Source organism: Hylobates moloch, unplaced genomic scaffold (genome assembly GCF_009828535.3).
Source record: "Hylobates moloch isolate HMO894 unplaced genomic scaffold, HMol_V3 SCAFFOLD_1, whole genome shotgun sequence".
Lineage (NCBI taxonomy): Eukaryota > Metazoa > Chordata > Mammalia > Primates > Hylobatidae > Hylobates > Hylobates moloch.
Genome location: NW_026652276.1, coordinates 60,851,537 through 60,867,169, shown reverse-complemented (window position 1 = coordinate 60,867,169; position 15,633 = coordinate 60,851,537). Strand labels below are relative to the sequence as shown.

The window sequence follows — 15,633 nt, the reverse complement described above, 5'->3', positions numbered from 1 at the left end:
CTAAATTTATAATGTAGTGACTGGGACTGGAGAAACTTGTGGTATATAGGATTTCCGTGTCTAGCCAACTATGTAGATATTCTTAGAGGTTTAATTGTTGTTAGGCAAACAGAGATGTTTGTGATTTAGATTGATATTTAATGGCATCGAGAAGACCTTGTCTGTAGTATTGGGCACTGCTAGGTATCTGTTGCTGACATTTCCTTCTGCAACTGCCCTGTGCTTTTATGGATTAGCAATTACCACCTGTTCCCAATTTGGAGACACTTTCTTCATCTGTGTCACATGCATTCATAAAATGACTGCAGGTCTGCAAGTCATCTTTTTTAATCGAGGTATTGGGATGCATCTTTCTGACTTAACTGTATTGGTTTTATAGTTAAGCTGCCAGTTCAGTAAGCTATATTTTGGCCCCATTTCACTTTTCAGGAATCTTCAGTCCCCAAATTTATCATCCTCTTATGCATTTTTTGACAAGTATTGTTAAAAACCTTTTGTGCTTTCTCAAAACCCAACAACATACTTTTTTTTCTGAATGCATCAGCATATAGATCCTGAATAAAAATACATTTTTATTCACTTTCTCTTGCTGATTATCCTCTTAGCACAGAGTGCTTTTGCGATAACATCACAGGATTTAGAATTACAATACCTGAGTTTTGGTCATAACTCTTGTCATTTTTTAACTTTTGTCTTGGGAACACTAAGAACACCTGTTAGCATTTCCCTTAGCTGGTGAATACCAAAATGTTGGCCTACCTCATGAGAACCAAATGATATTTTTAAAACATGTAATGTAACATACAAATATGTATTGTTTATGTCTCCTAAGACTGTTTCTCCAATAAACCATCAGCCTGTACTTTTTGTTTTCAACAATACCAAAACTAGGTTAGAAATAATGACTCATTTGAAATTACTAGCAAACTTTAAAAATTCTGACTATGGATATCCTGTCTCCCTTTGTTATGCAGCTGCCAACTATAAACCTCCACCACTATAAATGTTGCATGGAATATGGGATCACCTAAAAGCTAACTGATATCTGTACTTACATTTATAGAAAACATTTAATTTGTTAAAAAATTTTTCCTTCTTATCAGGTTATCAACACTGGCAATAGCATGGCTCCCAATGTTAGTGTGGAAATAATGGTACCAAATTCTTTTAGCCCCAAAACTGATAAGCTGTTCAACATTTTGGATGTCCAGGTAAAAATGTATTTCTTCCACTTAACCTTTATTGTGTGTCTTAAATACTAAAATAAATGCAAACCAATCCTTTATTCAAGTAATGATGAGAAAATGGATAATTGTTATCTTACTTCAGTCACACTCTATGAATTCACCATGCATTTGAGTTATGCTTTGAATATTATATATTTCTTTAGAACTGTAGAGTTACAGTGCAACTTTTACATTTGATTTAAATAACAACAGAACTATATTCTACCATCTCCATTGAATAATTATTTTAAGATACATGTTTGTGTGATACGGACCTATAGAGGTAAGTTGATTGGTAGAATTATTCATAAAACTTGAAACTACTGTGCAAATATGAGGATTATAGCCTTTTTTTTTAAGGAAGCACTATTCAAACCACTTCTTAAGAACCAATATTCTTGCATTGATGGTTCCATCAGAATTGTTTTGAGCTTAACAGGTTGAAGACAGAAGTCAACAAATCTACTAAATAGGTTTGAGGTCTGATTTTTAAAAATCCTAGTTAAATTCCAGATTTAGAGAGAAGAATACGGTGTTACATTGTTTCATCTATAAAGGCAAAGAAATATTTAATATCATGCTAATGTTCCAATATCATTTTTCACATTTCTGCAAGGTTAAGGCCATTTTATCAGCTTGGAACCTATATCCAACCTTCTGTAATTCGGCTGGATTTTTGTGTTTCTGCCACAGACATTTAATCACTCCCAAATCTGTCAAAAAAATTTCTACAATTTCAGAGGTACTTGATATATTTTAGCAAAGATAAGCTACTGGAACTTTTAAAACCATGTTGCCTTTTGCTGTTTTTTCCAATGTTGAAAGATAAGATTTCTCTTGCTTTCTATCTTCATAGACTACTACTGGAGAATGCCACTTTGAAAATTATCAAAGAGTGTGTGCATTAGAGCAGCAAAAGAGTGCAATGGAAACTTTGAAAGGCATAGTCCAGTTCTTGTCCAAGACTGATAAGAGACTATTGGTAAGTTTCAGTTTTTCAGGTTGTAGTTCCTGCTTTCCAACAGAGAACTGAGACACTTAAGTCAATGGGTTTGAGCTGTCACTTCAATGATAAGAGAGAAGACAAATTAGGTAGTATTCTTGCATGGAAGGAACAAGCATGGTTGGAGAGTTGAGATAGACCCAGGGTCTATCCCATAAATAAATGTGTTGGCCAGGTGTGGTGGCTCACGCCTGTAATCCCAGCACTTTCGGAGGCCGAGGTGGGCGGATCACAAGGTCAGGGGTTCGAGACCAGCCCAGCCAACAGAGTGAAACCCTGTCTCTACTAAAAATACAAAAATTAGCCAGGTGTGGTGGCAGGTGCCTGTAGTCCCAGCTACTCGGGAGGCTGATGCAGGAGAATTGCTTGAATCCAGGAGGTGGAGGTTGCAGTGAGCCGAGATCATGCCACTGCACTCCAGCCTGGGTGACAGAGCAAGACTCCATCTCAAAAAGAAAAAAAAAATGTTATACAGTTTCATTTTTTTATCTAACAGATGCCCACTATTTGCCAATAAGACATTGTTCCAGACCCTTCAGGACACCAAGAGGTTGTCTTCACCTGGGCAGCCTCTGTGGCATGGGTTAATTTTCATTCTTTTCAGCTTAGTGAATGTATGAAAAGAAACTGGAGAAGCAGTCATCACCTTGAAATGATCCATGTTTTAAAACAAACATAGAATACGTAACTTAGCGAGACTCTGATTAGGAACATTTTTTTAAAAATTCTGTCCCAGAAGAATATGTTAATACAAATAATAACATATGCTCCAGTTTAAATACTTTATTATAATTTAGAAAATAAACATTCATGTCTTGTTTAAAGGTAATTTAAATGCCACTAAGGAAAGCAAATGTTTAATTTCATATTTATGGAAAGATGATTTTCAAAATGCCATTAGAGTATATATTAAATTCTATATAAAATATTTAAAAAATATTTTAAAAATAGTTACCAATGTTGAAAATTTTAATGTAGCACTTTTATATTCCCTTCAAGTACTGCATAAAAGCTGATCCACATTGTTTAAATTTCCTATGTAATTTTGGGAAAATGGAAAGTGGAAAAGAAGCCAGTGTTCATATCCAGTTGGAAGGCCGGCCATCCATTCTAGAAATGGTAAGTCTAAAACATTGACAACTTGGTGGCTAAGTTTACATAAAATCTATAAATTCAGTTATATAGGCAGGATAGTATGAAGGCATTCAACAAATTAAAGTTTAAATAAAATTTTGGAGTAAAACTCTAAAACTGTATTTCTATCACTTCAACTATCTACATTGACTAAGTGAAATGGCTTTAGAAATTAACAGGTAATATAGGCTAAAATAGGCCAGGCACAGTGGCTCATGCCTGTAATCCCAGCACTTTGGGAGGCCAAGGCAGGAGGATCACTTGAGGCCAGGAGTTCGAGACCAGTTGTATTCCTAGGTAGATGTCTGGTGTTATTTCTGAGGTCTCTGTTCTGTTCCATTGGCCTGTGTATCTGTTTTGGTTAGCCTTGTAAGTATAGTTTGAAGTCGGGTAGCCTGATGCCTCCAGCTTTCCTTTTTGCTTAGGATTGTCTTGACTATATGGGCTCTTTAATGGTTCCATATGAAATTTAAAGTAGTTTTTTCTAATTTTGCAAAGAAAGTCAATGGTAGCTTGATGGGAGTAGCCTTGAATCTATAAATTACTTTGGGCAGTATGGCCATTTTCACGATATTGATTCTTCCTATCCATGAGCATAGAATATTTTTTTCCATTTGTTTGTGTCCTCTTATTTCCTTGAGCAGTGGTTTGTAGTGCTCCTTGAAGAGGTCCTTCACATCCCTTGTAAGTTGGATTCCTAGGTATTTTATTCTCTTTGTAGTGATTCACTCATGATTTGGCTCTCTGCTTGTCTATTGTTGTATAGGAATGCTTGTGATTTTTGCACATTGATTTTTGTATCCTGAGACTTTGCTGAAGTTGCTTATAAGCTTAAGGAGTTTTGGGGCTGAGACCATGGAGTTTTCTAAATATACAATCATGTCACCTGCAAACAATTTGACTTCCTCTCTTCCTATTTGAATACCCTTTGTTGCTTTCTCTTGCCTGATTGCCGTGGCCAGAACTTCCAATACTACGTTGAATAGGAATGGTGTGAAGGCATCCTTGTCTTGTGCCGGTTTTCAAAGGGAATGCTTCCAGTTTTTGCCCATTCAGTATGATATTGGCTGTGGGTCTGTCATAAATAGCTCTTATTGAGATATGTTCCATCAACACCTAGTTTATTGAGAGTTTTTAGCATGAAGGGATTTTTATTGAAGGCCTTTTATTTTAAAAATATAGCTCAGAAGAAAAATTAAGGCTTTCATAAAATCAAATAAAAACATCAAAATTCATCAACAAAAACATTTAAATTTTAAAAATAATTAAATATATCTTGGACTTCTTCCTACAAAGGAGCATGTATATTTATGAGGAGTAGTTTGAGATGAAACTAGTTTTATGTGGAGTTCTGTTTTTCAGTTTTCTCATCTGTTCAATATGGATAAATGAGATGATTTTTATAAGCACTTAGTTCATAGAACATAGGAAGCCAAAGGAAATGGCAGCTGTTATGTTCAAGTGGAATTTTTGAAATTGCCAAACAGTGCTTAAGAGGAAGATACACTAGACAGGCAAAGAAGAAATATCCATTTTAGTTTCAACTGTGCTAAAAGCAAAGTCATTGAACCATCAGCAAGTCATTTAACCTTTTGCAGTTTGCCTTCTCTTTTTCTCTAGGTCTCGGTTTCCCATCAGTGGCCATAATTTGCATTTTGAACCAGATAATTTTGTTTTGGGGGGCTGTCCTGTGCATTGTAGGATATTTAGTATCATCCTCAGCCTCTATACACATGCTGGTAGTACTACCTCCCACGTTCTGACACTTGACAGTTTCTTCAGACATTCCTGACTGTCCCTTAGGTGATAAAACCCTCCCTGCTGAGAACCACTGCTCTAGATCTATATGAAGCTTGTCATTTTCAGCTCTAAAATGTTAAATAACATTTACACAGTAGTTTTAAAGGTCATATCCCTCTTTAAATATATTCTCATCTCCCTCAGCAAATGCACACATGAAAACATCTCCTAAAGATTCTTAGAATTTATAAAGCCCATCTACAGGTCCCCAAGCTTCATGGATTCTGCGTTATAAAATCCCTGCTTTAGACAGTAAAGTTCTGAGTTCATCCACTGATTTTATATTTGAATTCTATAATTTATTTAATTTAGAAAGAAAGAAAAAGCCCAAATAAGATAGATTCAATATGCGGTGGTGGGGTGGAGAACACTGGTAAATGGTAACTTACCTCTTTCTGTAGTCTAATATTTAAATCAAGTTATTTGCAAGGTAGCTATGTTTAATCAAAGGATTTCAATAAAATGATACTATGTAAATTAATACCAAGACCACACTTTGGGAACCAAAGGAAGCACTGCAGTTGATTTTAAGTGGTGAAATAAATTGGGGAAGGTAAATTGTGAAAACCTCTAGCTAGAAGGTAAAGATCCTGATAAATTATGTCTTTATGAAATAAACCAGGCTATGGTGATCTTTCTTTTATTAAACAGGATGAAACTTCAGCACTCAAGTTTGAAATAAGAGCAACAGGTTTTCCAGAGCCAAATCCAAGAGTTATTGAACTAAACAAGGATGAGAATGTTGCACATGTAAGATTACCCTGTTAACTGCTACATTAAAATTATAGGAAAACACATTTCAAGGGTGTCTATAATTACTTCCTTTTGAGTAACTGAGTTGGGAAAGTAGAGTGTGACCAGCTCATGGAGGGCCCCCAATACTTGATTGAGAGTTGGCATTTTCCACAACTGGCAGGAGGGAACAATACAGCAGTTCTTTTAGAGAGGTGAATTGGGCAGCAGTGAGAATTGAATAGATTGGAGGAAAAGTCATGGATACAGCCCATTACACTCACTGTTTCTGCTAAACAGTTACCAGTGTTTCCTGCAATTATATTAGAACCAGCAAGAAAATGGGGTGGGTAGTTCTAACTACTACTGGAGATTATGGCAGGGCTTTAAAGGAAATATAAGCAACTTTTTAAACTGATTTTTTTTTTTTTTTTGGTTTTTGAGTTTTATTTTTCTTAATTCACATAGGTTCTACTGGAAGGACTGCATCATCAAAGACCCAAACGTTATTTCACCATAGTGATTATTTCAAGTAGCTTGCTACTTGGACTTATTGTACTTCTGTTGATCTCATATGTTATGTGGAAGGTAAGCATTTATTAATTACCAACATTAAACTACTAAAAATAACGTTTTCTCAAAGCCAATTTGACTTCCGAGTTATTAGATTTAAATATTTCACTATTTTAATGTTAACTTTTTATGCTGCTCAGTACTGATCTCACATTTCTCTTCAAAACCAAAGTCTTTCTAGAAAAATATGCCTTAATTTGTTTTGAAAGATGTTCCTTTTAAAAAACCATCTGGAAAAGATTGCAGATTACACTGAATGTCAATTTTGGAGAGAATGTGGTGTGTATCATCACTGAGAATTTCTGCATTAAAAACAAAAATGTTTCTTTAACCCAGTATGTCCCCACTAATTTTTACTGATTGATTATCTGTTAAACCTTTATGATTGATGTTACAAGGAATGCAGTTTAAGAAATATTGGTCTTAACTGCTTAGATATTAGAAATGAGTATAGTAGATAAAGTGTTCATAACTATACACTAGTGATTATGTAATGCTATTTTCAGGCCGGCTTCTTTAAAAGACAATACAAATCTATCCTACAAGAAGAAAACAGAAGAGACAGTTGGAGTTATATCAACAGTAAAAGCAATGATGATTAAGGACTTCTTTCAAATTGAGAGAATGGAAAACACACTCAGGTTGTAGTAAAGAAATTTAAGAGACACTGTTTACAAGAAAAAATGAATTTTGTTCGGACTTCTTTTACTCATGATCTTGTGACATATTATGTCTTCATGCAAGGGGAAAATCTCAGCAATGATTACTCTTTGAGATAGAAGAACTGCAAAGGTAATAATACAGCCAAAGATAATCTCTCAGCTTTTAAATGGGTAGAGAAACACTAAAACATTCAATTTATTCAAGAAAAGTAAACCCTTGAAGATATCTTGAAATGAAAGTATAACTGAGTTAAATTATACTGGAGAAGTCTTACACTTGAAATACTACTTACCATATGTGCTTGCCTCGGTAAAATGAACCCCACTGGGTGGGCAGAGGTTCATTTCAAATACATCTTTGATACTTGTTCAAAATATGTTCTTTAAAAATATAATTTTTTAGAGAGCTGTTCCCGAATTTTCTAATGAGTAGAAGTGGACCATTATCACTTTAAAGCCCTTTATTTATAATACATTTCCTATGGGCTTTGTTCTAACAGCCATTTTTTTTCAGCAGACTATGAATATTATAGGCCTAATTGGCAAACTTCAGACTGAACATATACACTGGTTTGAGCTTAGTGAAATGACTTCCGGATAATTATTTTTTTATACAGCTATGGATTTCCCCATCTTTCTGTACATACACATGTGTTTTTATGTAGGTATATATTTACCATTCTTCCTATCTATTCTTCCTATAACACACCTTTATCAAGCATACCCAGGAGTAAATAGTTAAGAACCATCTTCAAATCTTTTGTTATAAAATATTCGAATTTATATTCTGAAACAAAAGATTGTGAGTGTTGCACTTTACCTGATATACACTGATTTAAAAAATATAGAAACCATACCTCACTAACAAACCTGTGCAAAGACTGGGGGGCCTATACTTCATAGGTATTATGTACTATGTAAAATATTGACTATCACACAAATATTTGCTTGGATGTAATTCTTTGTTACTCTAAGTGTTCCCTTACATGGAAATGAAGAAACAAAATTCATAAGTTTAGCTGAACGATACTGATTCAGTTTGTATACAGTGAATATAAATGAGACATCAAAATTTTCATGAAATGTTAAGTGACAGGTAAAATGTTTTTATAGTTCATACTATATGAGGTTCTATTTTAAATGACTTTCTGGATTTTAAATAATTTCTTTAAATACAATCAATCATTTTTGTAATATTTATTTTATGCTTATGATCTAGATAATTGCAGAATATAATTTTATCTATCTGACTCTGTCTTCATAAAAGAGCTGTGGCCAAATTTTTATAGGAAGTGATCAAATTAGAAGGCAATTTGTAGAAGGCAATTTGGAAAAACAATTCTGAAAAGATTTCTTTATATGAAGTCCCTGCCACTAGCCAGCCATCCTAATTGATGAAAGTTGTTATCTGTTCACAGGCCTGCAGTGATAGTGAGGAATGTTCTGAGATTTGTGAAGGCATTTGAGTAGTGAAACACAAGCACAAAACCTCCTGAACCCAGAGTGTGTATACAAGGAATAAACTTTATGACATTTGTGTTTTTAAAAAACTTTGTATCATTATAAAAAGGCTAGTTGTTCTTTCAGGAGAACATCTAGGATCACAGATGAAAAATCAAGCCCCGATTTAGAACTGTCTTCTCCAGGATGGTGTCTAAGGAAATTTAAATTTGGTTCTTTCGTACTCAGAAACAACTATATATTTCAGGTGAAAGCAGAGTACTATGATTGTCCAACACAGGCCTTTCAGATACAAGGGGAACACAATTACATATTGGGCTAGATTTTGCCCAGTTCAAAATAAATAGTATTTGTTATCAACTTTGTTACTTGTATGATGAATTTTAAAACCCTACCACTTTAAGAAGACAAGAATGGGTTATTCTTTTTTGGCAGGTAGTCTATATAACTATGTGATTTTGAAATTTAACCGCTCTGGATTAGGGAGCGGTAAATCAAGGCAGACTTATGAAATCTGTATTATGTTTGTAACAGAATATAGGAAATTTAACATAATTGATGAGCTCAAATCCTGAAAAAATGAAAGAATCCAAATTACAGAATTATCTAGGTTAAATATTGATGTATTATGATGATGGGTGCAAAGTTTTTTGTGTGTTCAATAAACACATTGTAAAAAACCAGAATTTGAATGATATTTCATCTTGACTTTTAAAGCCCTAGAAGCTAATTGTTAGTAACATCAAAAATAACAATTTCTATTAGGATATCTGTTTGGCCACACAGCAGGAGGTTAGAGCAATGGAGCATTACTGAGTTCCTCCCTCTGTCAGATCAGCAGCAGCATTAGATTCTCACAGAAGTGCGAACCGTATAGTGAACTGGTATGTGAGGGATCTAGAGTGCCATGTTCCTTAAGAGAATCTAATGCCTCATGATCTGAGGTGGAACAGTTCATCCTGAAACCATGAAACTGGTCCCAAAAAGGGTGGGGACCACAGGTTTAAAGCATGGCCATATTTCTTTATATTAAAATTCTAGTTTGTACATTTCTTTTAGAAACAATTGCATGTTACTTTGGAATCATTTCTTCCATGCTTCCTCCATAAAGACTGATAAGTCTTGGATGCAATCTGTAAAGAAAATACATTATTTTATCAACTTTTATTTTGTTATTTTTCACACATACACCTAATAAGTATGGTACACAATACCAAATACAAATTGATAACAAACATAGCATTCACAACAGAGCTGTAATCTAGAAAACTGAGAAGGTCTGATTGATAAATCATCAACAACAGTAATTACTCTAAAGCCTCCTTAACTGACTTCCTTGATTGTCCAGTGCTCTCCATGGCCTCTGTAAAACAGTCAGTCATGCCTCTAGAACACCCATGTCTAGTGGGCACCCCTGCATGCTTCTTCTAACCACTGAGTGTCACAATGCCTACCAAGGATACGTTTGCAGGTTCCTAAACCTGTTTATACCAGTTGCTATGTAAAATTGTTCCCAAGGGAAGTTGAATGCTTTGTAAAGGCCTAATAAAAGCAAATTGCTGAACAAAATGTGTTACAGTAATTATGAGTGAGAGGAAACTAAGATGGAAGGATAAAAATCTAACACTTTACTACTCAGATGGCTCCACTAAAAGGTTTAAGATCTTGATCCATTTTTAAAAATCCAAAATGGAAGTTGTAGACATTATCTGTAGTTTATGCACAACAATAAATTAGAAAGCCAATGTAGACATGCATAACCAAAGAAAATGCCTTGGCTCTACATAACAGTTGAATAAATGTAAAGTTACTTATTTATTGAAATTTGTGCATGTCTCTCTATGCTTCCCTGATTTACTGATTTTTTAAAAACTAACCAACTGCCTGCTTTGATAGTTCAGAGAGCTTTCATTGTACCATTAGATTTATGTTTACTGGTTGACATATAAAGCAGTGAAATAGACTTACCTAATATGGACCTCTGATGCAACTTCCATTAAATCACCATCTACATTCCAAGGGAAACAATTTTCTGAAGCAGTTTCATCCTCCTCCTCCTCTGGATTATATCCACCAGTATTATTCCTTGGATGAACTTTTACTTCCTCAACAGTGTAAGTCTCAACAAATGGAAAATTGAACTAAAAATAATACAAATAATCATTATACTTGGTTTATCTCTAGCTACTAACGCAAATCAAATTCACTGTGCTCTCTCTCACAAGTAAATATCAACATGTATGCTGACATTTTAATAGCTTTGAGACTATGAACAGGAATCTCCAATTTTTTTTGGAAGAAGGAATCTCTTATCCAAAGCCTTTTGGGTTCTTTTAGATCTAGCACCTAGAAATCTTTTTTGGAAGAAGGAATCTCTTATCCGAAGCATTTTGGGTTTAGATCTAGCACCTAGAAATCTTGTTTTATGACAAATAGTACATATCTGTGAGACGTTGCATACAATAGTGATACTGTAGATTTTTCAATTAAAGATAATCTTTAATACTGGCCTGTAGCTACAGAAGACATATAATCCATTGAGTTTATCAACTTGTCAATTAGTTTAGCTGACATAAAGCAAACTAGTACAAGTTTCACACTTGGAATTTAATTTGGAAGAACACAAGTCTAAACTTCTGAAGATAAAATGGGATGTATGTCTTCTTTTAAAAGAGAAAGCCAATCAAATATGGATTTTAACAGGTGTTTGCCTGCCCCATTCCCACTTTAACAATGGACACAAGCTGCAAGATCACTGTTTACTTACCACTATAGAATGGTGCAACGTAAACTTCAACTTGTGTTTTTTCTTGTTTGCCTAAGGAAACTATACTGAAAAAGCACTATGTATTTTCTGAAATAATTAATATAGCCAAATAACTTGAGCAGAAATGTATAACTACTCATTTCAGTTTTCAGAAAAATGACATGAGATACATTCCTAATTAAACATCATCTACATAGTTTTTCCCCTTTTCCACATGTAAACCTCAATGAAGCATAGTTTCAAAAGTTGACAGAAAACTAATATTTTCCCCAACACCCATATTTTACATATGTAGATACCAAGGTCCAGCCGACTTTCCAGTTTATACTGTAAACACAGTTAAACAGTAGATGATATGACGGCATCAGCTGTTGTGACTGAGGTACAGAATTAGAGGGCCCCAAGCAAAACTGTTTGACAGTAACTGCATTAGACCTCCTACCTCGGGTATAAAGCCTTGGCTACATGCCTCATCTTTGTAGAATTATCTACATAATCATTCATGTTAGTTGATAATTCATTTAAAACATACAACTGCCTGTTATGGGCTAAATTATATTTCCCTCCCCTACCCCAACTATGTTCAAGTCCTAACCCCTGGTACCTGTGAATGTCCCCTGTTTAGAAGTACGGTCTTTGCAGGTAGAATCAACTTAAGATGAAGTCATTAGGGTGGGCCCTAATCCAATATGACTGATGTCCTTATGAGAGAAGAATGCCAAGGATGGTAGAGTCAGAGACTGGAGTGATGCAGCTGTAAGCCAAGGAATGCCAAGAATTGACAGCCACCACCAGTAAGTCTATTATCTTAAATCAGCAGTTGTCATGTGCACACCTCACAAAAGGAAGATACAGCCATCCTTCAAATGCTTTAACTGTGAAGCCACAGACACTGTTAAGTGGGACTTTAGGGAACCAAGAGCTTAGTATCCTGTGTGAGGGTATGTTTGGGGCATGGGGAGGAGAAGTAAACAGTTACAACTGTGATACAGAGAAGTGCCATGATGGTGCAAGCATGGAGTTCAATGGAGGAAACGAGAGGAGGCAAACAGGCTACAGATGTTGGGAAAGCTTCCCATTTGAATTGAGCCTTAAAGAACATAGAAGATTTAGCCTGGAGAAGAAAGTCTGGAGAGAGGAAGCATTTACAAAACTAGAGGCAAACAATCGTCAAGCAACTACACGGAATTCAGTGTGACTCCTAGGTGCTCAATCATGCCCCTTGGCCCTCAAATTCCTGTATTGAAATCCTCGCCCTGTATACCTCAGAACATAACTGTATTTGGAGATTAGATCTTTAAAGAGATGATTAAGCTAAAATGATGTCTTTAGGCCCTCATCCAATATGGTGTCCTTATAAGAACAGGAAATTTGGCCATAGGAAAAGGTATCAGGGATGAACAGAGGAAAGACCACTCACTTGTGGGTGCTGTGAGAAAGCAGCCATGTGCCAGCCAGAGAGAGAAGACTCAGGACAAACCAAACCTGCTGACATCGTCTTGCAGCTCTAGCCTCCAGAACCATGAAAGAAATACATTTCTGTTTGTTTAAGCCATCTTTTCTGTGGTATTTGTTATGGCAACCTTAGCCAATGAATAAAATGCCAAAACACTGGGAATGTGGTGGAGGGTGGTAATAAGAGGTGGGGTTGCAACACAGGCAGGGACCTGGATACAAAGGCCACGTGTTCCAGACTGAGGAAATTCCATATTATTCTGACAACAAGAGAAAGGCACTGAATAATTAAGCACGAGAGAAATCCAATGTGTGTCTTAGAAAAAAGTTTCTCTAAAAAGAGGTATGGAAGACAAGACCAGAGAACCTGAAGGCCAAAAAGAGGCTACTGTAAGCAAGAAAAGATTAAAGTTTGAATTAAGGTGAGGGAGAAATTTTTTTTTTTTTTTTTTTTTTTTTTTTGAGACAGAGTCTCGCTCTGTTGCCCAGGCTGGAGTGCAGTGGTGCAATCTCAGCTCACTGCAAGCTCCGCCTCCCGGGTTCACGCCATTCTCCTACCTCAGCCTCTCCGAGTAGCTGGGACTACAGGCGCCCGCCACCACGCCCGGCTAATTTTTTGTATTTTTAGTAGAGACGGGGTTTCACCGTGGTCTCGATCTCCTGACCTCGTGATCCGCCCGCCTCGGCCTCCCAAAGTGCCGGGATTACAAGCGTGAGCCACCACGCCCGGCTGAGGGAGAAATTTTAGAAACATTTAAGAGGAGACCAACAGAACAAGTTAGGGGACTGGTAGTGAGGAATGAGGAAGAAGGAACAGTTCAGGGTAACCTGGATGGATAGAAAGTGGTGCCATTGACCCGCACAGAGCAACGCAGAAGGAACAACTTTAGGGGAAAAGATACAGTCAGCTGTAGACATGTTGGCCTCCAGATGTCGGTGAGTTTCAGAACCTCTTCAGCATAGAAGAAGACAGAGGTCCTGCAGATAAGACGAGATGACAGAACGCTTGGGAGTGCATGATGCTCAGATAGTTCAAAAGTGAGGGGCAATGAGGCCGTCCAGGAGACGGCATCCTGAGAAGATGAGAGGGCTGCAAAGAAATCCCGGGGGAAGCACTCACATTTAAGGTTTTAAACTCCCTACCAAAAATGGTCACAATGAAAGAGAAAAGTGTGGACAGTGAGGAGGGGGGAAAAGCAATAGGATGGAGCTGCAAGGACTTTGAAGGGTAGTGTTCAGCCTCTATCTAATTTACACAGAGATGGGGAAGGAACAGGATCCACTCCGCACATGGTGGTTTCAATCTGTTTTACGGTGTTATACAGTAACATTCGCTTATTCAACCTGGTAAACATGGTTCAGAGAAGCAGATGTTACTCTCCTTAAACTGAATTGCCACATTTTCCTTCCTGAATACCAGCACTGCTACGAATTATGCAGTAGACATGATTTTTACATAGATCTGATTTTCATAATCTTACAAAATTTATATAAATTCACATTTTTAATGTCACCATGAAGGAAAGAGCCTAAATACACACACCTGTGTGGATAATTAACAAATCAAATTAACATTGCTTGAAAGCAGTCACCCTGAGAATCAATCTAATTATTCTTACTATATACACTATGCAAAATATTTTAGAATTCTTTGCAAAAAAAAAAACAATAGCATGGATTTTAATTTTTGAAAGCTGATAAATAAATCAGAGTTAAAGCCAGTGAATCACATACAGGCAACTGTTTCTTGTGTCAAAAGCAAGATATGCCTCATAGAGTACATGAGAAAATATGATAAATCCTGCATAATATTATCTCTTTTAGAAAACATCCTCCTATCAATACAGATTTTTATTATTTTCTGTATGTCTGTCTTTATGCGTAACGTAACCATTGCTTTTAAAATCAGAAGAAAGGTATATTGATTAAAAAAAATGAAGAAGAAGAATGTTTACAAAAATTGCCTGAGAGACTTGCCCCATAGGCAATTACAAAAGAGACCTTCCATAAACAATTTGTGCAACATACACCTCCCCAAAATAAATACAGAACTTCTCAGGGGTACATTAATAGGTTAATACTATTTAAGTTCTCAAATAGAGGTACATGAATGAGGTTAATACCTACTTTACTTCTCATTTATTTAATAAAAAAGGATTCGGAAAAAATTCTACCAAGGTAATGATACTAATCTTGAGGAACATGGAATTTTGAGTGCTTTAAATCATTTTCTTGTTTCTATTTTCTGACTTAAAAACAGCAATGAATATATAGTGCTTTGGGTTTTTTAAAAATTGGTTTTAATGTTTAGAAATTTATTAAAATGTGAAAAGGCATATATTCCTTTGAAAATCAATAAATCTCCATATTCCACCCAAACATATACATAAAGGTGTTATGTAGGCTCACAACCTACATTATGCCTGCTCATCTACTTTGACATATAAAGAAAGTGGGATTGTAACTAAGTTTTTATGATTTAAGTTCCTAAGCAGCCCAGTTAGTTGTTCAATACATGAGGATCAAATAATGTTATAGACAGAAGATCAAACTTCATGAAGATGGCCTAAGAAAGTCTGAAAATATAATGAGGCAAAAATGGAGAGACTTGCTATGGCTAAGGTACATAAGCAAGGTTCAGCTGCCAGTCATTGGCTGGGTTTACTCTCCTCCTCCTCCCGTCTGTTCTCTCCCAACTATATCCAAGCACCATTTTATACCTTTAAGAATGTGTGGGCCGGGAGTGGTGGCTCACGCCTGTAATCCCAGCACTTTGGGAGGCCAAGGTGGACACATCACGAGGTCAGGAGTTTCGAGACC

At 36.0% G+C, this 15,633-nt stretch overlaps 2 protein-coding genes across 6 annotated transcripts in view; one reads left to right on the top strand and one right to left on the bottom strand.

The window, feature by feature from the left end:
- The window catches only part of ITGA4 (integrin subunit alpha 4), an 85,782-nt gene extending 76,311 nt beyond the window's left edge, over positions 1-9,471 (top strand). The window contains exons 23-28 of the mRNA XM_032755238.2: positions 1,104-1,211; positions 2,083-2,208; positions 3,229-3,348; positions 5,815-5,913; positions 6,364-6,483; positions 6,975-9,471. Of these exons, the coding sequence (XP_032611129.1) occupies positions 1,104-1,211; positions 2,083-2,208; positions 3,229-3,348; positions 5,815-5,913; positions 6,364-6,483; positions 6,975-7,070 (669 nt within the window). The 3' untranslated portion in view covers positions 7,071-9,471. The remainder of the gene's footprint in view (positions 1-1,103; positions 1,212-2,082; positions 2,209-3,228; positions 3,349-5,814; positions 5,914-6,363; positions 6,484-6,974) is intronic.
- CERKL (ceramide kinase like) overlaps positions 9,357-15,633 on the bottom strand; it is a 130,494-nt gene continuing 124,217 nt past the window's right edge. For 3 of the 5 annotated variants that reach the window (XM_032755240.2, XM_032755244.2, XM_032755242.2), the window contains 2 exons: positions 10,560-10,732; positions 9,357-9,724 (listed from right to left, as the gene is read on the bottom strand). In XM_032755240.2, the coding sequence (XP_032611131.1) occupies positions 9,664-9,724; positions 10,560-10,732 (234 nt within the window). In that variant the 3' untranslated portion in view covers positions 9,357-9,663. The remainder of the gene's footprint in view (positions 9,725-10,559; positions 10,733-15,633) is intronic. The other 2 variants (XM_032755246.2, XM_032755247.2) reach the window with 1 other exon arrangement.